Here is a 26,130-nt window from a genome sequence, read left to right as displayed (position 1 = left end):
TTTAGGAATGGCCTAGTTTCTTACTGTGGAAAACTTTGTATGAAAGTATAAATTTGGAGACAAAGGAGCCAACTTTGAATCTTGACTTTGTTACTTGACACTTATGTGACCATGGGCAAGTCTCAACAGCTCTTGTATCATTCGTTTCCTTACAGTTTCACAAGATGGTTTCTAAGGTCTATGCTTTTTTTTTTAATGCATTAATTTCATGGAGAATATAGAATAAAACCTATGATTTTCTTGATACAGAGCATTCAGATGTGTGGGGGGGGGGACTTTTAGTTTGGCATCTTCATAGCAAACTTATAATTTTAGCATTGTTGAGAGGTTAAGTATCCAGGGTCCTTCCAGCATCAGCACTAGAACCCAGGGTCTTATAACTTTAAACCTAAAATATTTTCCACAGTGCTTCCAGTAGAATATGCATGAGATTATCTTACTTTAAACTGAATAAGAGCTGGATAATTTGTGTCAGGAATTATTTTTAAAATAGGTGTTTTATGAATGAAATAAACTAAACCTAATTTTCACATTTTGTTACATTTTATATCAGTAACTGCTAATAAATTAAAAGTTGTAAAAACTCACAAAATATATTATGAGCACCTTCTTTCCTAAGCCCATATTAGCAGCAAAGGGCTATAAATGAATCAACATTTCCCCTCATTGGGTTGGCTTTGAGCATGCAGAGGTACCTTTGACTATGTTTGAGTGCTTAAAAATGCCTGAAATTACTAGTAATTTGGATCTTACATTTTGAATGATTTCTAAAGTCTGACAATGCTGTCCATTTTGCTTTTCTCATCTCTCCAAACTGCCCCTTCTTTTTTTCTCTCCTATGTTCCTCTTTTCCCACCTTCTAATTTTTACTATTTTCCCCCTACTCTATGAACAAAGCACTTCAGTGAATCTCGTTATCTCTCTAATTTTCAGTTTAGGAAAGGCTTTCTAGAACTGGAAAAACTTGAAGAGGATTCTTAACTTGGGGTCTGTGAATCTGGATTTTTTTTTTTTTTTTGTATTTCAAAATACTTGGATTCTTCTGTCATGTATGTATTTTATTTTAGACATTTAAAACATGTTTCTGCAAAGTAGTCCATAGGCTTTACCAGACTGCCAATGGAGTCCATGAAATGAAAAAAGTAGGAAGTCCTGGATCCGTAGACCTTGGCCCATGTGGAGGGGGGGTGTTCATGTTGGGAAGGCATCTTGTTTGCTAAAGTCTCACGTGCTCTCACAAGGAACCTCTTCTCTTGAGTATGGCTCATATATACTAAGATAACCACCTCTGTAATGTTTATGGATACATTGATCCGCTGAGTTCAGAATAAACCTTAAATCTGAGATGAAACAGCACTGATAAGTTTTAAACATAAAACAAAATTAAGAAAGTCAACATTCTTTGCTTTCCTCCCCTCCCCGCTTCCTCTCCTCCCTTCCCGCTCTCTGTCCTGCTTTCCCTCTCCTCCTTTCCCCGGTTCTTCCTCTCCCCCTCGGATTTCCCTTTTCCCTCCTCGCCCTCCCCTGCCCTCCCCCTTCTCCTCCTATATCCCCTCCCCTCCCAGATCCCCGGTAACTACTGGTTGACACACCCTACGTGAGAACAGCGTGGAAACAATCCCGTGGGCGGGGCTTCCCGATTCTCCTCGGCTCTCTCCCGCTCGCCCGCCCGCTCCGCTCTGCCCCGCTCGGCTCCGGAGGAGCCCTCCCCGGCGTTCCTCCCAGGCTGTCACCCGGCTCACTTTGTTCTCCGCCTTTGTCCTCGTCTACGCCAGCAGGTGGAGCAGCCGCGAACCTTTCCGAGCCCATTCAGGGGAAGGGAGCCCATCTTGCTCTCTCCCGGAGCAGGAGCTGGAGGAGGAGGAGGGTCAGAGCTCAGCGTGCAGCCAATCGGGGCCCACGCTGCTAGTTAACCGAGCAGAATGGGCTGTAGTTGAGTGAAATAGGAAAGCTGCAAAAACACTGTGGAGTTGTTTCCCGGTGTAAATAAAAAAAGAAGGCGACGACGACGACGAGGAGGAGGAGGGAGAGACAACAAAAAGTTTCCCAAGTCGCCGCGCCCGCCGTTGGCCCGGGGCCGGTGCTGGAGCGGGGGCTTCGCCCAGCCCGAACACGTTGGACTTGGTTGTGCTGCAAGAACACCCCATTCCTATTGTTTGTGTGGGGTTTCTCTCCCTCTCTCTCAAAATATGGCAAAGGTTCAGGTGAACAATGTGGTAGTGCTGGACAACCCTTCTCCTTTCTACAACCCGTTTCAGTTCGAAATCACGTTTGAGTGCATAGAGGATCTGTCGGAAGGTGAGTAGATCGGATCCCGCCAGGGGGGCTCCAGCCCAGGGCGCTCGGGGGCAGGTTTTTCTACGCGAAAACTTTCCCAAGGCCTGGTGGATTTTTCTTCTCCCCCTCCACTCTCTCCCAGTTTTATTCCCCGCTGCATCTGAGGGAGAGAGGGAGGGAAGCGAGGAGGAGGAGGAGGGGCTGCCGTTCCCGCTGCTGCAGACCTGCAGCTCCGGAGGGGCCGGCGGGGCTTTGGCCAGGGCGCGCGGCTGCTGCTTCTGCCCCTGCTGCCGCTGGAGGGAAACTTGAAGCGGGTGCGTTTTGCTATTGTGCCCTTCACCCCGGCGGGGAGACCGAGTAGGAGGGAGAAGAAGCCGCCCCAGATCCCCGGCGCTGCCTTTTTGCAAAGCCGGGCTGAAGTTGCAAGTAACTTGTTTGAGTGGTGGTAGCCATGTTGTCAGCTTTGTCTGGGTGTGGGAGAAGGGTTAACGGGAGGAGCGAGGAGCCCCGCGGCCACCGCCGGGAGCCTCTGCACCCCTCGGCTGCTCCGAGACCAGGAGTCGGCTCGGCCGAGGGACCCATGCGGAGAAGCCAGCGGCGGGAGAGGGTACGAGCCTCCTATTTGCATGGCCTGGGACCTGGGGATGGGGGGAGGTAGTGGAGATGAGATTTTTTTAAAAAGAGCCGAATCTGGTGTGTGCGCGTGTCTGTGCTCGCCGGAGAGTTCGGAAACGGAGCCATCTTTTACCCAAAGAGTGGAAATTGAGCTCCGAGCCCCTGGCGTCGCTAGCTCCACCGCTTGTAACCCCCGGTTGCTTTAAGTGCCTGTAACTCCTAACACCTGCCCACCTCCCCGACTCCCACTTGGAAAGGCCAGAACTCCTTTTAAAGTTGCACTACTTTATTCCCCGAGACCCTTGTTCCTCCTAGCCTAATTAAACCGGCAGGAAAAGCCGGGGCAAGCTGTTCAGCCCTCCTCCGGCTTCCTGAATCTAGTGGGGAGGCGGGCACAGACGCAGGCATCCACACACTCCTCTCGGAGCTCTTACACCCGCCCCCCGCCCCTACCCACCCCGGGAGAGGGCAGGGTGCCAAGCTGCTTCCCCAGGGACTCTGACAACTGCGAATAATCTGGGAGACTCTAGAGGGAATCACTCCCAAGCAGCCTTGGCTACAAGGAGAATGTCCAGGGACTAGAGGGGCCGCAGGATGCTAATGAAAAGTTCTTTGAAGCGCTATCAAGGCTAACTATTATTACTTCTAACTTTGGAAATTTAAAAAAAAATAAAAATAGCTTTAGGAGAAAACATTTTCTTGTATGTTTCAGAGGGTAAAAAAATGAACACAACTGACATAAATGAATAAAATATGTTAAATGTAGGACCTTAATGTTTGGGCTTGGAAGAGCTGTTCAGAACCCAGTTAAAAGTGGTAGAGCTTTCACAGTTGGTATCTGGGGTGCCAGTAAGCTCAGGGACTTGTTTAACATGCTATTAAGGTAAGCCCCTCTCAACAAATGAAAAATGAAAATTGTACTTAGACACATTAAGAGAAAGGAGAATAAGATCTTAGAATTTAGAGGCCGAAGGGATCCCTAAAAGTTTTCATTTAATTCAGTGTCCTCGATTTACAAATCAGGAAGCTGAACCCAGAGGGGTTAAGTGACTTGTTCAAGGTCATGGTAGTAGACTTATATTTTAAGGACTTAAACATTTTATTTTTGAAAGATGAACATTTCGTAGTTGAAAATATCTGTATGGCATACAGAATAAATGAATTTCAGATAGAATAAATTTTACCTCAGGTTTTCTTTTTTTTTTTTTTTTAAGTTCTCTTGAATTTCATGAAATCTTCAGTTTACAAAGTGTAAAATTTGTCCCTGATGCTACCATATTGTAGGTGCTAAATTTTAGTTGGGAATTATTTTGAATTTCTCATATGGACATCTATCAAAATAAATATCATAAAAGTACCTTTTTTTCTTGATTATTAATTGCCATTTCCTGGTGTTTTTAAACTAGTTTTAATCTTTGTGCACAGCTGTTTGAACTTGGGTCAAGAAATGGACCCACGTTTTAAAAGTTAACACAGGTAAAATAAAATAAAGCTAAATAATAGCAAAATCAGGATTATGTTTCTATTTTCTCATTATTTGAAAGCACCTTGTTCATTTTGGACAGCTGTAGCCTCTTAGTCACCTTCAGCATTAAATAAATAGATTAAACAAAAGTAGGGGAAATAAGTGTTACTTATTAATTCACTATAAGTTTCCCAAATCATAAATATATTATTTTGGGGAGTGCTTCCTATTTTAGGTCTCAAAGCTATTAATAAAGGAGCTCAGGACAGGGTGAAGAACCTCTTTTGGTCCATGGTCTTGAATTGAATAGTGAAAGTGCTGCACTATGACAGAGGCAAAGCTACATTTTAACTATTAATTGACATCCATTCACAAATCAGTTATAGTATTGGGATTTGCAGAGTTGAGTGTCAAAAGATATACCAACTATCACTTAAGATGTATCATTTCCCTGAATAACATTTGAACTGAGTCATAACCACCAACTACTTCCTACCTCCAAGGTGCCAAGGAGTTTTTTGAAAAAGTGGTGCACTTGAGTGTTTCACCTAAGGCCAGGTGGATTAAAAGAACTGAGTGTATTCAACAGGAACTTTTAATAATGTATCACATTGGAGCTAGTACAATCTGATTCACTTTTCATTCTGTGCTTAACAACCTCAAAAAATTTTATTGTTGTTTTTTAAAGTTTTTCTTTTAAAGTAAGTTATAATTGTCAGCTGTTATAGGATGCTGTTAGAGTGGATCAGAGATAGATAGGTTGATGGGCCTGGAGTCAAGAAAATCTGAATTCTAATGTGGCCTCAGACACATGTGACACTGAGCAAATCACAAATGGGGACCATAAACACTCCTATCTCTCTTGTGAGGATCAAAAGAGAGCATCTGTCAAATACGGTATCTGGCACAAAGTGAATGTTTTAACAAATGCCTGTTAAAAAAAAATAGCTATATTTTAAACACGTATTCCTACAATCATAGGATTTATAGCTGAAAGGACCTTAGACACCATCCAATCTAAGCCCTACATTTTCTAGATGAGAAAATTGAAGCCTAAAGAAGCTAAATGACTTGGGCAAGATCATACAAAGATTAAGATTTGAACTGAGTCCTCTAACTCCAACCCTACCTCTAGGTCTTCTGCATTTGGATGCAACACCTAATATTATATATAGGTAGACAGGTTTTTTGGGCATGATAGGATACTGCCCTAGAACAGTGGCCTAGACAAACCTTTTGAATATTCTGATCAAATAAAAGAGTGGTAGTAAAGGGAGTAACTCAAGAAGTAAGGAAAGGGAGCATGGCAGTAGTTAGTAGACTTTGGACCCAAAAAATCTTCCCTCGTGAATTTTTGTGTTCTAAGTTGTCACCATATTGACATGGTTCTCAAAACCAATTGGGAAATATTTTCTACAAATAAAAACAACACCATCTGATTGAAAACTTTTTAAAACAAATACAGATAATGAAAATAAAATCCTCCAAAGCAATAATCACTATTCAGAATACAGAGGTAAAGTGAAATAAATGATTTTTCTTAAAGATAAATTATTTAAGAAGCTATTCATAAATTCAAATATATTCCTTGTTTAACTCAACAGAAACAGCAAATATCTAAACAGGCATATAAATTCATATACAACACAATCCCCCAATTAATGAATATTCCATATAATAATTGAGGTTTTCTTCAGTTCTACACAAAACCAAGGAGAAGAGATATGTTCTTAGTTCTACTATATTCCTTTCTCCTATACTGAACCTATGTTCTCTTGTGGTTCATTGCCCCCATTTGGATGCAGTAGTTATTATGCTACCTAATAATACAGGTGGACAGCCACAAAAATTTATTTGAGCTAAGATAATATAAATTTACTCTGAAACTGTTAGTGCTACTAGCCCTTTGTGTATTGTTATTTTTATACACATGCTTAAAATTTTAAAAAAAATCTTCATTATTACAAGAATACTTATGTGGATGTATCATGTGCTTATCTGAGAAAAAAGAAATAGAAAACTGACTGTATTAAAATAAGGAAATTTCATTACACAAAAAAGAATGGAGTTTTCTAAAACATGTCAAAGGAAAAAGAGCTGTTCAACCAACTAGATCCCTGCTATTAATATGAATCATCATCAATAAATGTTTGTGTATATAGCAGTGTGCCTTGAATACTTAATAAATGTTTGTTAAATTAATCAATCCCTCAAGAATATTTCAGTGTAGTTGAGAAGAAGAGACATTGGCTCAACAAGTAGTAGAGACAATGCCAGTGGGGTTGGTTACCCCAAATAAGCATGTCCCATTGAGCTCCACCCACACAACATGCCTCATTTCTTAGGATTTATTTTGACACAAAGGATCAATTTTACCTATAGAGTGTTAAAAAGAAAACATTAATTGTACCAATAGGTTGGTTGAGGTAAATGGTTCCTTGGTAGAGTTTCTAGTAAGCTTCTCTGGAGCAGGCAGAAGTCATTTTAAAAAGTCTTTATCTTTTCAGTGTGCACAGTAGGCAATTAATGTTTGTTGAGTGAATGAATAAAGGCAAAGATAGTTTATTAGAGCTGAAGTGGACAGCTTCCAAATTATTGGTATGGAAAATATAAAAGTTGGTTGATGTTTGTTTGCTGAATTGCCATTTTCCCCCTTTCTTTTTTTACTCTTTGTCTTAAGGATTGACTCTCTTAAGTGAGAAATTTTTCAGGAGGAACAGGGGATGGAGAGGATTAGGTTCCCCAGGAAACTAAGAATCCTTTTTGGATCTTCTGCTATGGTGAGGTGGATTTAGGGACAACAGATATAAACCAGTGGATATTAAAGGGGGTATTGGAATTAATCAGTGTTGTAATCTTGAGTGTAAAATAATGTGTATTGGTCTTTAACTCTAGACTTGGAATGGAAAATTATCTATGTGGGTTCAGCAGAAAGTGAAGAATACGACCAAGTTTTAGACTCTGTTTTAGTGGGCCCTGTTCCTGCAGGAAGGCATATGTTTGTATTTCAGGTAAGATTACTGTTAAATGTTTGTACCAATAAGTTACTGGAAAGTCTATTTTGTATTTGTAAAATCTTTCACTTTTAACACAATACTTCCATAAATAATAACTAAACATAATAGCTAACATTTTTATAGCACTTACTATGTGCCAAGCACTTTGCTAAGTGCTTTAGAATTGTTATCTCATTTGCAAGATAGATTCTATTATTCCCATTTTATAGATGGGGAAACTGAGGCAAACAGGCTATGTCTGCTTTTGCCTGAGACTACAAAATACCTGACTTTTATCATGGAGGAATGTTTTTAGAAGTTACCCTCCTATTGTATTACAGAACCTTTGTGTCAGTTAAAAAGGCACCAATGAAGAATATTCTTAATAAGTGTGATTGATTTATGCCAGAAACAAAAATATGCACATTGTTATATTATCAACTTGAATATGACAAAAGGTTAGAACAGTTTATGGAATGAATCCTTAGATGATGCTTATGGACCACCACTAACTTTCTGCTGACCTTACTTTGAGCATCATTAACATACATTAAGTCTTATTAGGAATGGCAAGGACTATATATATATGGTGGACCTTGACAAAGTTTTTTAAATTTTAAAATAAGGTATGTAGCAAAGTATATAGGTCTTGTTGGGCTGTGGAAAGTAGAAGTTAGAGGTGTGAGATTGTACATCAAACAAATAATATTTTGAGGAGCACATCTCATTGTTCTACTTAATCATCCCCAATTCTATCAGCACTAGAATAATCACTTTACTAGTATTAATTTTTATGAGCTAAGAATACCACATATTGGCCCCTGATAATCACTTCCTGGCATCAACCAGTCTTCCCTCTTAACTGATGTAGGACCATGTTTTTGAGTGGTTAACACCTTCAATTATTTTCCAACATTGAGCAGAGGCAGGGAAAAAAAAGCCACATATGGTGAGTTGAGAGTTCTTCTGTATGCCTATTCAAAAATAAGTCACACCCTCTGACTTAGCACTTCCTTTGCATAAATGCTTGCTTTGACCTATGACAGTTTAACCAGGCAGAACAATTCAGTCAGCTCTCAATTATCCCAACCAGTAGAGGGGAATAGTAGTGTGAAATTCTCAAAGTAAAACCAAATAAGAGATTTTTAGCTTGATTTTGGATCTTGATGTCTCTTAACAAATTGCAAAATTTATATTTTGAATCTTCAATTTAGAATATGAAGATTTTTTTTTCTTCACCATCCTTTTACTAGTCTTCCCCTTATATTTAGCTCACCCCTCTCATTCCTTCACAGATGGATGGCATTATAATAAATAGTAGATGGTGTTGTGAAAGGGCAGCTGAGAAAGTTATGAAAACCTCAACAAATATTTGAATAGGAAAAGGTGATACCATTAAAGGGGGAAGTATTTGTCCTATTTCTTGTGATTTAAAGATTTCCCTAAGACTGCATGGGCAGTTGGAACTTACTTTGATAGAATCTTTAAATACCTGAAAAGCTATTTTCTTTCCTTTTCAGTTTTGCAGATCCCTCCCTTAAGTTTTTATGTGTCAAGAAGTAGAATTAGCTCTGATCCATGAAGTGAGCCACATAGTCTATAGAGGATTCATGATGTGGCAAAGACTGCCTCTGATCCATGCTAAAATAGGAAACTGCCTATTGCTTTTTCTATTTTATTTTAAAGTAATAGTTTGTTAGACTATGCAATCATGTATTTAATGTAAGGATGTATAAATAATTGTTGATGATTTTTGCTTTGTGAGTTCAACAAAACTGAAACCTTTCTTTTGTATTTTAGAATAGAGAAAAGAATTAGGCCTATGAGTTCACTGATAGAGCAAAATCCTAGGTGAGAAACTACATGTTTATTGGCACCTTCTTGGCAATGAATAGTCTTAGCATAGTCTGTGGCATGTAATAAGCATTTGATAAATGCTTCTTGACTGGAGAGTTCACTAGGGACCTGAGAGGTTAGGTAACTTGTTACTTGTCAATTTGTGTCAAAGGCAGGTTTTGAATCCAGGTGTTTCTGGCTTAAGGGATGGTTTTCTGTCCACTATTGCTACAAAAGTAAAATGGCACTAGGAGTTTTGGGAAACACTGTGCAATTAAAAACACCCTCAAGTTATGACTTGAGTGCTTCAGGGATGACAAATATATCCGAAAACTTAGATTTTTAGAATGTGGAGGTAAAAAGAACAGATAATTAGATCATGTTTTAAATTTGTGCATTTAACAAACTCAAAATATAATACTTTAGGTGTTTTAATGATAGGGTAAAGTAAGAGTTTTCCCAGCAGTGTTCAGCTTCAGGAGTACTTTGATTTTCTATCACTTCTTGGTTTGCTAGCATATACTTAAGGCATTTTTCTTAATGGCATGTCAATAGTGTGAGAAGTGAACAGATATGAGACAACTGAGCACTGCGGAAAGAGCTCTAGACTTAGAGTAAGGAGACCTGGGTCCTAATCCTGATTTGCCATGATTATGAAATGACCCTGACCAGGTTACTTCTCTCTGGGTTTTAGTCTTTCCCTTTAAAATGAAGGGATTGTTTTAAATGATTTCTAAGACCCCTTCCAGATTGAAGAGTCTCTCATTTAAAGTGGTTGGCAAGAAGATCAAACAACTGGCCAGAGGTAGCTGGAGTAAAATGTCTTAAGACTCCTAAATAAACCATACATAGACATGCTTCATTCTGACTATCCAAAGGGAATACTACAGCTCTTCCAGCCAGCCATATCCAATCTAAATGTCCAAATGCATTCTGTAGGAATGTCCAGAATCAACTTGGTCATGGAAAACAAAAGATGGAGAGGGAAGTGACTTCCCTGTTCACAACAGGCTGTCTTCCTTTACTGTCCCTACTCCCAACCAAGTGGGCAATCTCCAAAAATTTCCCCAAGTCAGACTACTTGAGTAGTTGAACTTCCAGGTCAAAAGGAGACCAACCTCCCCTTCCCAATCCTGCTTCAAAATATCTTTTCAGAAAACTTGTGGAATATACATAAACTATGTAAATACTTGTCCCGTTTCTGCTAGGGAGTTAAATACCAGGAGTAAATCAGAGAAGCAAGTTCCACCTGTAAAGGAGCACCAGCCTGCATATTATTAATAGGAATGGAAGATGGAGAGAGACATGGGAAAACTGGAGAACTTCTAGAGTGAATGGAGCTAAACTACTTTTCTCTTTAGGTCTTGGTTTCTTAATCTTCTTTACCAGGAAAAAAAAAAAAAAAGAGTTGAGAAGAAGAATTGAACTAGATTAAGGTTGCTTAACTTGGGTTCTGCGAACTTGCTTTGAAAAACAAGCTTTATGCATTTAAAAACATTTTTGGGGGAAAATGAGTCCCTGGGTTTCCTCAGACTGTCAGATGGGTCTATGACATTAAAAAAGGTTAAGGACCTCTGAACTATATATTCTCTAAGAAGTGTAGGTTCTAGTATTCAGATTCAACCCAGACTCATTTAGTAGAAACTCAGTAGAGCTCCACTCCTACAATATAAGCTTCTTGAGAGTAAGGGGAATGTATTGATAACTGTATTTTTAGCACACTATGTTCTTAAACATAGTCACTTGAAAAATGTTTGTTACTGATGATCAAATTGGAAATACCCAACAGAGACATAACTATATATATATATATACTGGGTTGCAGTAATTGTTGTGACCATAAGATGCTTCTCTATGACCCTGTTTCCCTGCTATTTACTAAGCTGTATATTCCTCAGTAACACAGAAGATCAAATTCAGATTTCTTTGTGTGGTGTTCTAGATCTTCTAAATAAACCGACCCCACCAAACCCATTCAACTCTATTTCCCATTGTCTAGGGTACAGTATACTTAGACACTAGTCTCCATGTCATCTCCACATATGCTGTACTTTCCCCATCTGGACCTTCTCTCCCAACCCCCCCCCCCACATGGTCTTCACATGTTTTGTTCCAGCTTTATCTATCCAACTCACTTAGCTGTTTGTGAAACATTCCTTAACTAGTCCCAAATTAATCTTCTTTTATACTGAATTTTTGTGAGTGAGTTTATCAGTTTGGCATTTGGATTACATCTTGCTTTGTATTCTTATATATAGTTCTTATATGTGTACTTACATATAGTCAAGCTGGGCACAACAGTAGATGCATGATGTGTTTTAGAAATTAATGTGTTAGTCCTTTTTAAAGATGATCCTGAGATATTAGTCTGTTTAGTTGCTTTCAGTTTTCTATCTAGGCCAGTAAAAGGATTTCAGGCAGTGGGAGTTGAAAGAGAGGATGCTGGGTGATAGAGGAAATTGGTGGGATAAATGATACACAGACAGACAATCAATGTGTGTTTCTGAATAATCAAATCAATGATTTTGGTAACTTTTATTTTTAATTGTTCATTTAGCTAATGTAACATAAATCCTTTGGATGTTACCAAATAACATTTAAAACACTAAAAATGGAGGAAGAATGACAACTTTACCTAGATACACAAATGCCTTCAAGGATCCATGAGTACCAGAGGTGCACCACAGGAGGCACATGAACTCCTTCTAGCTATGTGTTTCAAAAATAAACATTTGCCTTCACAGCACGATTGCAAATATTTTCTAGATCTTACTGCTCTGTCTTCATCTGATGGTGCTTGAGGTAACTAAAATCCTCATCTTGCCTGCAGTTAACCTTTCTTCCCCACCTTCTTTTTTAATCATTCTAGGCCGATGCACCAAATCCAGGACTTATTCCAGATGCAGATGCAGTAGGTGTAACAGTTGTGCTAATTACATGTACCTATCGAGGTCAAGAATTTATTAGAGTTGGCTACTATGTAAATAATGAATATACGGAGACAGAATTAAGGGAAAATCCACCAGTAAAACCAGACTTTTCTAAGGTAAGTAACATTTCAAGCTTATCTTTTAATTAATTTACTTTTACTACATAATTCAAAGATGACAAAAACTGACTTCTGGAAAGCAGCAATTTATATTACATTATGTGTGTGGCTTTTGAAATAAGTGGAGAACTAAGTAAGAAATGGTTATGAGTCAGATTCTGAAGTTTTAGTGCTAGTTCATAATTGAAATCTAACTGCATAATTCATAATGACTGTAATTATTGTTTTTCCTTGTGAAGCTTTGGTAATTAATGTTTGAATATGCTTTTGAGATCCTAAAACAAAGGTGACTATACCTCTTTTGGCTCAGCTAACTAAATTAGACCTGTGGCCTTTAGGAGGGCATTTACCTATCCAGCATTTTCATTTCAAAGCTTTTAATAACCTTTCCCTATACTCATAGTATTGTTTGCCTGCTAGCAATAATATTTACCTGAAAAAGGTGAGGTTGTTAGTTTAAACTGACTTGATAGTACCATGTACCCAGGGGGATAGTTGGTTAATGTTTTTCATAATAAAGAATCCTGAGATAATTGATTTTTGTTTGAGGTTCTATGACTCTACCCCCTTCAAAACTCATGCGTATACATGGATGTGCTCCCTTCTTTAGATGAGCAATCAAATTCAGTGCATTATATAAACACACTAAACCATTTTTTTTTTTTTCCTAGTGATTTTCCTGTTTTGTTTTTACACACTCCAAACAATGTAATTTGGTTTCTTATTTCATCCAGGGATGAAAATCAGTAGTTTAAATCATAGAAGAAAAATTTAAGAGCCATGATTTAATATTCCAGAGCTCCTAATAGCAAGTAATTTTTAGAGCATGAGAGACCTTATAGAATATATGAATTTTTTCCCCAGTTTTTTGTTTTGGGATTACATTTGGGAGTTGTGGAGCATTTTATACATTCACTACTACACTAGGTCACCTTGTAACAGTTTTGTTGTAATGATCACTAGATTTGAATTTGGAAACCTGGGTTCAAATTTGAACTCTTCTACTTAATATCTGTGGGACTTTGGGCATATGAATTTCTAAGCCCCGGGATTCTCACCTTTCAATGAAGGGACTGGACTAAATGGTCTAATATCAAAGTTCTAAGGGCTAACTATACCTTGGATTTAGAAAAATCAAAATTTTAGGTGAAACAAAGAGCAATGAAGAGAGAATTATGATGTATAATCTGCAATGTTTTACCAGTAATGCATTTATAGGAAATAACATGCATGGATTTAGGGGAGGAAAAACCCATAGATGGACAAGAGTGTGATGCGATGGAAGGAATACTGTCTCTGGTGTTAGAATCTGGGTCCAAATAACACATATATGATTATTGTGTGTTTTGAGCATGTCACAGCCTCTTGGGTCTTGGTTTCCTCATATGTAAAATAAAAGGAAATTAATGATTGTGTCATCCGATGACAGTTGAGAGCTATACAACAGGAAGGCCTTTGAAAGGACACAAGATCATGTGGAATGGGAAGACATGGGAGGTACCCATACTTTTGAGATAAGTACTTCCCAATATCAGAGACCACAAATGGAGATGGGGATGAAATGACTTTGATCCACCCTTTTTATAGCTCCATTTAGTTTTTTCTGGCTCCTGCAACTGCTCATTTCTGCTTCTGGCTTAGAGCTTTGTGACTATATTGCTGGGGACAAAGAGAAATCATCAAGCAGATCTCTGTTCTGAAGCCCCTTGTAGATTTGAAAAGAATTCTGTCTCAACTGACATCGTATTTAACCTAACCTTAACACCTATAATTGTAGGTTTGCTTGTCACAATCTGAAACTATGCATTAGAACTCCATTGTTTTAGTCATGCTAAAAATCTTAATTATCAAAGTTTTTGCTCATATTGTAACTTGAATAAACAGTGCATTTAGTAAAATTACCAACCTAAATAAAGTTTAAAATATAATGCAATCCCCTATTAAAACTAACTATAAAGGGAAGATAGAGCAAAGACCTAAAATTCAGAATTTAATAAAGTCTTCCTTTGTGAGGGATGGCTATTTTTTGTTGTTTGTTTGATTGGTTGGTTTTTTTTTTTTTTTTTGTTAGAACTAAGGATTCTTCTCATTTTTGTATGTGTAAAAGAATGAGGAATTAAAGACCAAGATAAGGAATGTTGGGTCTTGAGTCTGATTGAAACAAATTTGTTTAATGTCTTTTGCCTCTTTTTAAAAGAAATTTTACTTTAATCCTAACTATTAATCATTCTTAATTTTTATTTGCTTTTCTTTATTACATAGGTAAGAAAATTTTATGTTTCCCCTCCATGTGAAAGGACAAAATGATTGTATAAATGAAAATTGTATCGGCTTTTCAAAAAATTGGCCTATCTAGATCTAGCCCAATTGTCCTCATTTTAAGAATGAAGAAAATTCAGTGTGTTTAACTTAGCTAATGTCACACAGGATAGTTAATGGCAGACCTTGGACACTCTTCTTCTGTGCTTTCCTTAATTTACTCTGATGGAATATTATGAAGTAAACTGTATTGAGTTTAACTGGTAATATTTTCAGTGAGTATAAATAAAGTGAGGATGACTATATGAGCAAACTATGCCAAACTAATCCATAGGAAATACATAGCAATGGAATTCATCCATCTGAATAAAGCAATGTTTTTCTTTCTCACATTAGTACAGTTACTTACATTAGATAGACAAATTAAGCATTGAACTATGGGCCAGGCACTATGTCAAGCATTTGAGACACATACAGGCACATAAGAGTCCCACAAGGATCTTAGATTCTAATGAGGGAAGACAATGAGGATCTAAAAAGCAGGTGGATAGTGATATGTTACATGTTTTAGAGAGAACCTGCCTGGAATGGGCATAAAGGCTTGGTTCTGAGTAAGATAAAACCAGAACAGAGGGAACAAGGAAGGAGATAAGAATTATCATCATTAGGAGATGGCTGGAATTTAATGAAATTTAGTTTAATTAGGCCTGGTTCCCAGAAGTATAAGATAAAGAAAGCCCACCTATCAAGTGGACCCCCCCCCTTTTTTTTTTTAAAAAGAAATGAGTGGGATTTAACGAAATTTAATTTATTTAGTTATATATTATTCATGAAAGACAGCATGCAATAGTGTGGATAAAATGCCTTCTAATCATTAAAAAAAGACTAGGGTTCAAGTTTTGTGTCTTGTATGAACAAGTCTTTATCTTCATCTTTATCCCAGCCGACTTTTACAGTCTCCAAGTTGCAGAAGAGTTGTCAGTGTGTTTCATACTTCCATGGTCTATAGGTTAAAGTTTGTATAACTTTCTTTTCCTTTTACAAAATATAGAAAAAAATGTACAAGTTTCTCTCCTCCCTCCCCCCAAAAAATATTCTATTACTTAATGGCTGAGAGACCGCTAATGGGAGAGACAGATGGTAGAACAACATGGAAGTTGTTGATATAATTCTAGCTCTAATGTACATGTTTTCCATAATTAACAGCATGAAATTCCAAACTAGGAAGAACATTTTGAAAATTTATCTGCTCTCTATAATTCTTGTACATGAATTTTAAGCATTTTAAAAAGACAAGGCAGAGATCATTGCTACCTTTATTGTCTACTAATTCTGAATTTAAGAAAGGAAATAGTTTGAACATGACAACATTAATATCTAAGGAAGCTTGAAAGTGAAGTATTGTAATTGACCTTTTAGAGAGTTGAATGAATGGTGAAATGAAATCACTCTTGAACTTTACAGGTAGTAAGAACTTAATTAATGAACTTAATGGATTCTTAATGGATAGACTACAGAAAAAAGTAACTATACTTAATCCTATTTCTAAAAAGTACTAGAACATTACTTTGGGGTTAGATAAAACTTTTAAAAAGAGAAATCTTCCCTTGGTTTATATTTATTTTTATCATTATCAGATGATCATTTAACTGAGTTTTCTTTGAAGCTATACTAGTTCTCAAACAGCTATTTCACCTATGGAACAGGTAAAACAAAATGGCCTTATGAACTTCATTATCTGAAACCACTTGTGCTCTCCCATGCCCTCTCCCCCAAGTTTTTTAAGTTACTTTCCCTTCCACTTACTCCTATAAATTGCTGAATTCATTACTAAAAGCTATTCTTTTTAACTGTTTACTTTTATTTCTTTGCCATGGCCCCTTATCTTTAAAATCTACAATGTCTTACAACGTATCCTGAACAAATATCAAATTTATAACCATAATAAAAAGTGCTTTATAGTTTACATACATACTATCTATGAACCTTATGTAAGGTGTACCTATATTATCTCACTTGATATCCTCATAGCTCTGAAAGTAATTATTGTCATCATCATGATCATCCCTAATTTATAGATGAGGAAACTGAGACAGAGGCTGAATGACTTGCCCAGGACTGTCTGAGTAGAATTTGAACTTGGGGTCCTCTGGAGTTTAAGGCCAGTGCTTCACTTTCTTCTCCACTTAACTATCTGATTATTAAGAGCTTAATTGCACTGTACTAAGTGATTTAGCCTTTACCATCTAAATTTACTTTTTCCTTCTTCACTTCTAGCTTCAAAGGAATATTTTGGCATCTAATCCCAGGGTCACAAGATTCCACATTAATTGGGAAGACAATACTGAAAAACTGGAAGATACAGAGAGCAGTAACCCAAATCTACAATCACTTCTTTCAACAGATGCATTGCCTTCAGCATCAAAGGGATGGTCAACATCAGAAAATTCATTAAATGTCATGTTAGAATCCCATATGGACTGCATGTGACTACCTGCCATCCATTTAGTACTTGTTAAGCTATAAAAACAAACAGAACTATTTCCCTGAAATTCCGTAAGTACATAGTCAAGACAAAATGTGAAAAATTTGTTTTAAAAACATCCTGTAGAAAGTTTATAAGAACCAGTATTTGATCAAATTGTGGAATATAAATACAACTATTTTTAAGTAATTCTTTTTTCTCTAATGTGTTATTTTATTTGCTCTAAAACTAATCTGATTAAAGCTTATATATTATATTTTCTTCTCCTGTGTAATAACACTCTAAGCACAACAATGGGAAAAAAAATAAAATGACATGAATCTTTTGGATAAGATGAATAAAGCAGACTAGTTTCACCAGCCATTAATAAGAGGTTGGAACAAAGCTTATTTTAACCAAAGTGAAAATAAATTGTATCTTTCTTGTTATGTCTGCTTTTCTCACACCACATAGTAAGTATAATTTTTGGAAGCAAATTTCCATTTATTTTAAAGCACATGTTTGATTCCTTAAAACAGGGTATGTGACACTATACTCTACAAAGAATGACCTTCCTTATCATCTACACAGTCCTCTTATTCCCCAGCTCTGAGTTGGGTAGTAAGTTAGTTCAAAACATGCCAATAAGAGTTTGTTTACAAATTTATTTAAAATATATGTAAATATATAGAGCACCAGCCTTGAATTCAGGAGGACCCGAGTTCAAATCTGATCTCAGACACTTAGCACTTCCTAGCTTCCTAGTGTGACCCTGGGCAAGTCACTTAACCCCAGCCTCAGAAAAAATAAAAAATAAATAAAACAAAACAAAATATCTGTAAATATAAACATAAATTTTAAAAAATAGATCACACTTTCTAAACAACTCTTTCTGTTCCAAACTATGATAAAATCAATTACAGATAAGATTCAACATATTAAAAAGAAACCAAAGTTGTCCTTATTTTAGTGGACACAAGGCTGTGCCAGTTCCCAATTCTTCTATCAGGTATCCAGAACAACTAATGTGTTTTAAATAACATATAACAATACATTTTTGACAACACTGATATAAAAATTATGAGCTCAACAAGGAGTCTATGACTTTATAACATTAGAAGCTTAGTTTTAGTTGCTATTCTGAAAAGTATAATTTTTCAAACATATTGAGACTGCTCTATTTCCAAACTAGATGCAGACAAAAAATAAGGTTAGAGGGTATTCAGAATTGAAATTCCTTAAAGGAGTTTTTTGATGGGAATTTAAAAAAAAAATAACCTTTAAATAGACACCATTAATCATCATGATTATTCTTCTTTTCATGGGTCCAGGAGATGATCTTCCCCTTTCATAGATCCTGTAGATAATCTTCCCATTAAAGTTATTTGTGCCCATTTCATAGGTCTCACATAAGACTCCTTTACAGTTGTACAAGTGCCTTCATATAAAAAGTTCATAACACAATTACAGTTTTAAAAGCTTTTTTGAGAAAGAGAAAATATGAGTACTATATTCTTTCTACCAATACGTCTCACTTTAAAAATAAATTTTTTTAACAGGATAATTTTGCAGAATGTAATACAGATTCATAATTTCAAGCTGAAACAGCTGCCTTAGACTCTTCACCTTCATTTACAGAAAAGGAATATAGGCCTCAGAAGGTAAAGGGAGAGGTTCCAGGTCATAGAGCCAGTCAATGGAAGAGTCAGAACCAGAACCTGTATCTTCTGACTTTGCATTTAGTGCTCTTTTCCCTATACCAAGGTTATGCTTTTGAAATGTGGTATCCCAGATTAACTATTAATTTTAAGTAACTAATTAATTTTAAAAGATATATGCATTTTCAAATGGGATAATAAAGTAATCTGTAAATCTTAAAATCCTTATATAAAAAACATTAGCTATTACTTATGGCCAATATATTTTAGAAACTTTTATTTTCCAATTAAAAAAAAAATTTTTTTAAATTATTATCTAAATAACTAGGGATAGGGGATAGGGAAAGGAAACATTTCATTGGCATAAGAAACTCCCTGAGGAGGAAATTCCCTCTACCAATACATATTAAAATTTTCTTCTCTGTAACAAAATCTTAGGAAGAGGATCACAGTTCAAGCTAGAGACTGCATGCAGGAGTGGAAAGCTGCTGACACAATTCTAGCTGTACAACCCTTATCAAGTCAATTTTTCAATAGCCTAAGGCAACCCTCTAAGACTAAAAATTTAAGGGAAGGTGCAAAGCTGTGTTTGTACCGAGACCAGTAAAATCCCAGGGCTAGTCTAAGACCATTCAAGAAATATCCACCAAAAAAATGAATCAGCATTTGTATAAGGAATAATTGAGCACCAAACAAAACAGAACTTTCTGTGTTAGAATTTAGAATGCCTTCTAATAGTTGACCTCTCCAAAGCTATATTAAAATGCCACATCTTTAAATGTATATCTGACATGTTTCTTCTTGATTACTCTAAAAGTATTATGAAAACCATTTATATATTTGCTAGAAATAGTTACAAGACAAAATAAAATATTTATTACTGACTTTTGATTAAGAATGTAGGAGTGATCAGTTTTGTAATAACATTCTACAATGTTTATTTTTGCCAGATTTTGTTAATTGCTCATTTTCTAAAAGCAGCAGAGAGCCAAAAGCTTTAAAAAATAATAACAACAACAAAAAAAAAACCCTATTAAAATATACAACTGCACTTTATGAAAGCAATTTTAGATTTTAGGTATATAAAAGAATTAAATCAAATTTTTTTCTCTTTTGTTTTTTGCATTTACACAAGCTATCCTAAACTGTATTGAACCACATTTAAGAAACTGGACACTAAATTATTATTTTTAAAAACAAAAAAATTTTTTTACTCTATTAGTTCAAATAATTGTGTGCTAAGAAAACAAGGCAGAATAGCTTACTTATGCAATTGTGAACAGATGGGTGAGGGGGTAGGAGAGAACAAGGACAACCATTTGAGCTGATAAAACACTAAGCAAATGAGCAGAAAGCAAAGGTAATCCACATGTAGATTTTGGGATTCTATTCACAAAGTGACTTAACTGATTTCAAGATGGGGGTGAGAAGAGTCAGGTAGACTTAAGGAATTCTCAGCCTATGAAAATCAAAAGGAATAAAAAAGAACAGTGATCCAGCAAATGGCAAGGAAGAATTTTTGCATATTCTTTGTTATGATTTTTATATTCCTTACATCATCTTCTCTCTCACATGTTTCAAAGATGATATTTGCACAAAACGTGGAAGATATAAAATGCTGGTACAATGAATCAGAAGCTGCTTATAGCTATTGGAAACTCTCCATGTCCGACTTAAACTTTATAATATGTATCCAGAAATCCTTTCTGAAATACTATATCCCATACAATAATTTGTTCTGGGGGACAACTAGAAGAGATTCTAACTCTTACTATCTCTCTTTGGTAGTTTGCTAGTGATATACTTTTATATAAATAAGTACAGCTGACATTTAATATAATGCTTTGATTTTCAAAGCATCTTATATTTTTTTTAGTTAAGCCTCACCACAGCCCTATGAGAGTAGATACTACAGATCTGTTTTGCAAATGAGAAAACTGATGCTCAGAGAAATAATGTGACAACCCCGTGTTCACAAACGAATATGTTGGGAGCACAAGATTCAAAGCCTGGCCTTGCTGAGTTCCAGCCTAGCACCCTGTCCACTACAAAAAACAATAAACCAGTGAGATATGAAATTAGAAAAGCATAAAAGAAGTCACTATTAGAAATGCCTGCTTCTTATCCAAAAAATAAGCCCTATTCTAGCCCTATTCAATTCAGAAATCTACTTCAATATTTGCATATGGAATGTAATAAGTCATTTAAAAAATTGTGTGTTCTTTTTATGTTTTTTAACTTTGATCCAATCTAGAATATAAAACATTTTTTGTCTAAGCTTCTTGAAATCTCTTCCATACTACTGTAATCCAGGCTTATATTGGAGGTAAGAAATGATAGTTATGTTATACAAAATATTTTAGGTGGGAGGAATTGAAGACTAAATATCTCTAAAGCTGTAGCAGAAATTGAATGGCAGCAAAATAATTTCATAATCAAATTTCTATCAATGCTAAATTTCCTACATAAAATAAAAGCAGAATGAGTCATCTTAACACATTATCTTTCAAAGTTCTTAATGTCTGTCACTGAAGGATCATTATGAATATGAAGCTAAAATTTTACATTGTGGTGGTTAAAACTAGTGCTGCTTTTCTTTTATGGAAAGGTGGTTTCTAATTTTTGATTAAAAGGCATTTTCATTTCCTAAAACAATGAAATAAAAAGTATATGTGTATATATGTAAATCTGTGAATGTCTTCCAGCAAAGTTGGTTATACAAACCAATTCTATTTTGCTATTAACTCCATTATGTAATCAGAAGGTGTATGTGTCACCATAGAAAAATTCCCCCACGCAGACAATCTGAAAATCTTTGGTGAGAATAGGGTTAACATGATTACTAGCTACAATGTAGTATAATGCTAATATGGCTATATCTACTTCTCTTTCCCAACTCTCTTTGATATCTTAAATTTTTTGACTATCAAGCTACTCCTCAAGATCTTGTCCCTTTTGTACTACTGGAATTTATTTCTCTCATGTCTGAAGTCTTTTAGTAAGAAGTTCCCAAAGCTTTGTTTCCTTGCATCATATATCTGGATCTTTAGGATGTTCAATAGAGCCTTAATATATTTATATCAGTTGGTTCTGCCTTTTTTATTCCATGATAAAGCTACAGTCTGAAAATTCCTTATGGATCTGATTTTGTAAAATCAATTTAGTTTCCTGGTTCATTCTTGTGTTCAAGCAACAAGTGTTTATCTGCTTATGTTAAAGACACTTTGGGGATATAGAGATGAATATGATAGCCCTGTGTTCAAAGACCTTATAATTAATGAATAAGGGCCACATCAAACAAGTTAGACAAGTACTACAACATAAGGCTGAATATGATAAATGCCGTGAGAGTTATGAATAAATCAAGGGAATGAAAGAGCAAAATCATTAGGGAGAGATCAAGGAAGTCTTCAAGAAGGAAATGGCATTTGAGCTGGGCACTGAAGGATAAATAGTTTCAAGAGAAGAGAAGAGAAGCCATTCATATAATCAAAATATCAACCCCAAAACATGTGATCTGTTTAGGAGTAGAGCAAATAAGCCAGTTGGTTGAGTTTATTGCATTTAAAGGGAAACAGAAGATAAGAAAAGAAGAGTTGGTTGGGGCCAGAGCATGGAAACAACTATAAGGAATTTGAATTCAGAAGTCCCTGAATCAAAGGAATGACAACCACTACTAAGCTTCATTAGTAATTTTCAAATTCTGTATTTCAGATTTGGTAGAATGAATGACACCTATAATACCATGCATTTTGTCTCATAAATGCGTCTTTAAAGGTCATCACTAAAATGAGATATTAGAACAACACTGAAGAAAAAAGTTTTACATGCAGAAATAAAATAGGTAGCTCCTTTTAATATTTTCACAGGATAACAAAAAGAATCTGCCATTAAAGTCCTATTCTGATGCTTCATTGTGACCCAGTCCTGAGTTTTTGAGGGTCTTGGCATGCCTTGTCAACTTAGAAAAGACCTTAAACATGGGCCTATGAGTATGTACATCTGCCACTTGAGGAACAATTCAACTTTTAAGTACAAAAAGGATCATCATCAAATGATTAAACTTTTTTTTTTTTTTTTTTAAAGCTAAAGGTTATTAAGATTACCAATCAAGATATGGGTTATAATATGAGTTACCCGAGGGAATGATGACAGTATAAAAGCTATGTAAAAGGATAGTTTTCTTGTTCGTTTTGAGTATTTCTCTCATTTCTAGATCAGGATTAGTATCTATTTTTATGCTGCTAACACAAAAGAGAGTAGGAAGTCTCTGTTAAAATTAAAAATGTATCAAAATTTCCTACTCTTTTGCAAAAATATGTACTTATTTCACATAACTACTTATATATGCTGACTTCTCCTACTGCTTTTTCATTCAGCCTATAGACAAAAGTCAGGAATCTTTGTTATTGTCATATCACTTAACACCGTTACATTAAATACCTGCACTAGTAGATCCAATTCCTGTGGTGAGCACTGATCTCGGAGTAATCTTTGCTGCATATTTGAGAAACTGAGATTTCCCTGTACCAGGATCTCCAACCAGTAAAAGATGGGATTCACCTAAGAAAAATTAAATGTGTAATGTTTCATATGGCTACTCTTGATCAACTAAAAAAATATTTTTTTAATTGAATGAATTTTGAGGACTTAACAATGTAATCGGGGGTGAAAGAAGGTAGGCCCTGGATTTATGGAATAGGGAACATTTAGTATGAAAACTCCCCTCTACCCATGCAAACCTGCAGTTTGAGGAATAAAGTTTCATAGGGTAATAAAAGGTTAAGTGACTAGCTTATGGCATCATAGTTAGAATATGTATGAGAGAAAGAAAACTTGAACCCAGATCTTTTCTAACTCTAAAGCCAGCCTTCATTCATTCTACTAAGCTGCCTTTGATGAACATACAATGGGAGAATAGCATTCAATCCTGCCATGAAACTTAGATAATATACTCAAATTTTTTTCTCAATAATAGATGTTATGGTGCTATCATTTTATATTTTATGATTATGACACTCAAAAAACTTTACCAAAATAGGTTCTGTTTCATTGTTTTCCAGATATTTGGGTCTACGTGTGACTTCTCTGTCGATTTATTTTTAAATACTTATCTGTCTTTTTCCTCTTAAATACCAAATCACTATTGCCACATTTCAACAATTAAATTCAAATAACAGAAATTATTTCATGTATATGCATGCATGTGTATAAGATACAAAATATTTAAAAATGTAAATAAAACATGCATTTGAGTATCTAAGAGGGTATATGCCTCACTGATCCTTAATCCAATCTGATTTTTTTAGCATTATTAGAATTCAAAAGTATTTCTAAAATTTATTTTAATGTTTTTATAATTCTGTGTGGGAAGTTGTAGAATTCAGAACTGTTGGAAATCTTAGAGCTTATCTAGCCCACCCCGGGATTTTACATGTGAGGAAATAGGTCCAAAGAGGTTAAGAAATGTACCATTGTCACATAGGTCACTAGAGGCCTGGCCAAGATTCAAGTCACAATCTTAAAGCTTTGGCCTGCCTTTTTCTAATTCAGGTATAAGCACGATCTAGTTAAGCTTTTGTTTTCATGTTGTGCTAGGACCTCCATCATCAATATTGAGTCAGAACAAGATTCTTTGAATCCCCTAGTTAGTAAGCTCCCTTGTACGAAGTCACAGATAGACCTGGTAGACTCACTTCAGGGGCAGAAAGAGTTGTTAAAGCTGGAGTATGGAGACAGTGGCAAAGCTATAACAAAACCTTACCATAATCTTTGCTTGGATCTGTGACCTGCAGTAATGTCTTCCTGCAGATGGTTCAGTTACCAGTCACTGGCAGAAGGGGAATCAGCAGGCAAAAAATTGGGAGCAGCAGGTCTATGGGACTTGTGCTAACAGTCACAGATGGAGTGAACTGATTGTGCAACATTAAAGAGTACTGCTTTCTTGCTTGCTTCATAAAGAAAGGCTGAGAACTCAAATACAGGCTCTACTCAAACATACTAATAGGAATGTTAATGGATTATTCTTGGGGACAGATACATCCCACCTCACATCGAAGTCTTTCTGGCATTTCAGAAATCGGGTTTTGGTGGAGTCTGAAATATTACCAGAAATGCAATTATGTGAGTTTGTGAACAAAACTGCCTTTAGACAATTGCTGGTTTAAAAAATGGTTAAAAAGAATCCCACTCTTCACCAAATGGCTCTTCATTCAGGAAAACAAAGAGTTGTGCCCTCTGTAACATTATGTGATCTTTGAAACATAAGAACAGGGACTAACCTCGGATCCGAGTTCCAGTAGCATCAGTCCTTTGGACACCACCAGCAAGCACCATGGCTACAGCAAGCTTTACCAAATACATCCCAAAAACTTGAGGACACAAGCTAGCCAGGATTTCATTCCTTCCTAGGAGATGGGGTAAAAATAAGAAGTCAGCAATGATTTTCAAGAACAGTTTACATAATACACAACCCCAGTGATTCCTATGAACAATTATTTAGAGTGCTTCAAGAGCACTCTGGACCTGTGATTTTATTGGTATGGAGAACTACTGATATGAAAACTCCACCAATGTAAACTGGCAACTTATCTGTAATTTCATAGTCTTTTGAGTGTAGGTTGATATCCTAAGAAGCTAAGGGACATGTTTATGGTCACACAGTTGGTATATCAGAGATAGAACTTTTCCTGAAGCCAAAGTCCATTATGCAGTGGTGCCTCTCAAGGACCATTTTAGTATAACTAATAAGCAATTTAAAAAAAGAGAGGAGACAATTTGTTACAATTTCAATTCCCAAGTTCCCCATTTCTGAAATAAACTAAGTTTTTCTGGTGCCATCTGTATTCTATCAAGTTTTAATAAACTCATCAAATAGGAGATGATGGTAAGGTGCTGCTTTATTTACAGACTTTAAAAATAGTTTCTGCCCCACTCTATTGCTTCTTAACTGTCTTCTATCAAAGATAGTTCAGGGTGAAAAACCCTGTGGCTTCCATAAGAGGAAGTTCATTAAACTTCCCACAAATGATACAATTAACAGTACATATCCAAGTCTCTTTGAGCAATGCTCTATTTGTGGCCTTCAGAACTTTTCCTAGGAGATGGGAAAATAAGCAGTGATTTAAAGCTTCCAGTTAATCTAGACAAAGTTTTGAAAACTCTATAACTATCTGTTAAAAAAGACTCAAATTTAGAGCTGGCTTGATAAGAGGTTAAGTAAATAATGAGATCTGGGTCATTCTCTTGTATTCCAAACTTTAAATAATGTAAAACTATTTGATCTGCCAGTCTGTTTTATTGACAAAGTAGACAAAGTACTCAATGTGAAGTCAGTGAGTCCTGGGTTCAAATTCAGTTAAATAACATCTACTAATGACTGTGCAAATCACTTAACCTCTATCTGCTTTATTTATTTCACCTATTAAATGATAATACCCATCTCCTAAGGTTGCTTTGAGGATAAAATGGAGGTAATATTTGCAAAGTGCTATGCAAACCTTAAAGTACTA

The 26,130-nt window shown here is 36.0% G+C and overlaps 2 protein-coding genes across 2 annotated transcripts in view; one reads left to right on the top strand and one right to left on the bottom strand.

Annotated features, from left to right (window-relative positions):
• Positions 1–26,130, bottom strand: part of MCM9 (minichromosome maintenance 9 homologous recombination repair factor) — a 187,325-nt gene that overhangs the window by 96,504 nt on the left and 64,691 nt on the right. The window contains exons 6-7 of the mRNA XM_074310001.1: positions 24,901–25,026; positions 23,063–23,182 (exon numbers count right to left, since the gene is read on the bottom strand). Coding sequence (XP_074166102.1) covers positions 23,063–23,182; positions 24,901–25,026 — 246 coding nt within the window. The remainder of the gene's footprint in view (positions 1–23,062; positions 23,183–24,900; positions 25,027–26,130) is intronic.
• Positions 1,582–17,171, top strand: ASF1A (anti-silencing function 1A histone chaperone). Its single transcript, XM_074310002.1, has 4 exons — positions 1,582–2,298; positions 7,253–7,368; positions 12,059–12,235; positions 16,775–17,171. The coding sequence occupies exons 1-4, from the start codon at positions 2,190–2,192 to the stop codon at positions 16,985–16,987; spliced, it is 615 nt and encodes a 204-aa protein (XP_074166103.1). The 5' UTR covers positions 1,582–2,189; the 3' UTR covers positions 16,988–17,171.

This window comes from Sminthopsis crassicaudata, chromosome 4, assembly GCF_048593235.1.
Source record: "Sminthopsis crassicaudata isolate SCR6 chromosome 4, ASM4859323v1, whole genome shotgun sequence".
NCBI classification, from domain to species: Eukaryota; Metazoa; Chordata; class Mammalia; order Dasyuromorphia; family Dasyuridae; genus Sminthopsis; species Sminthopsis crassicaudata.
Note: the sequence above shows the minus strand (reverse complement) of the source record. Positions and strands in the feature narration are given on the sequence as shown.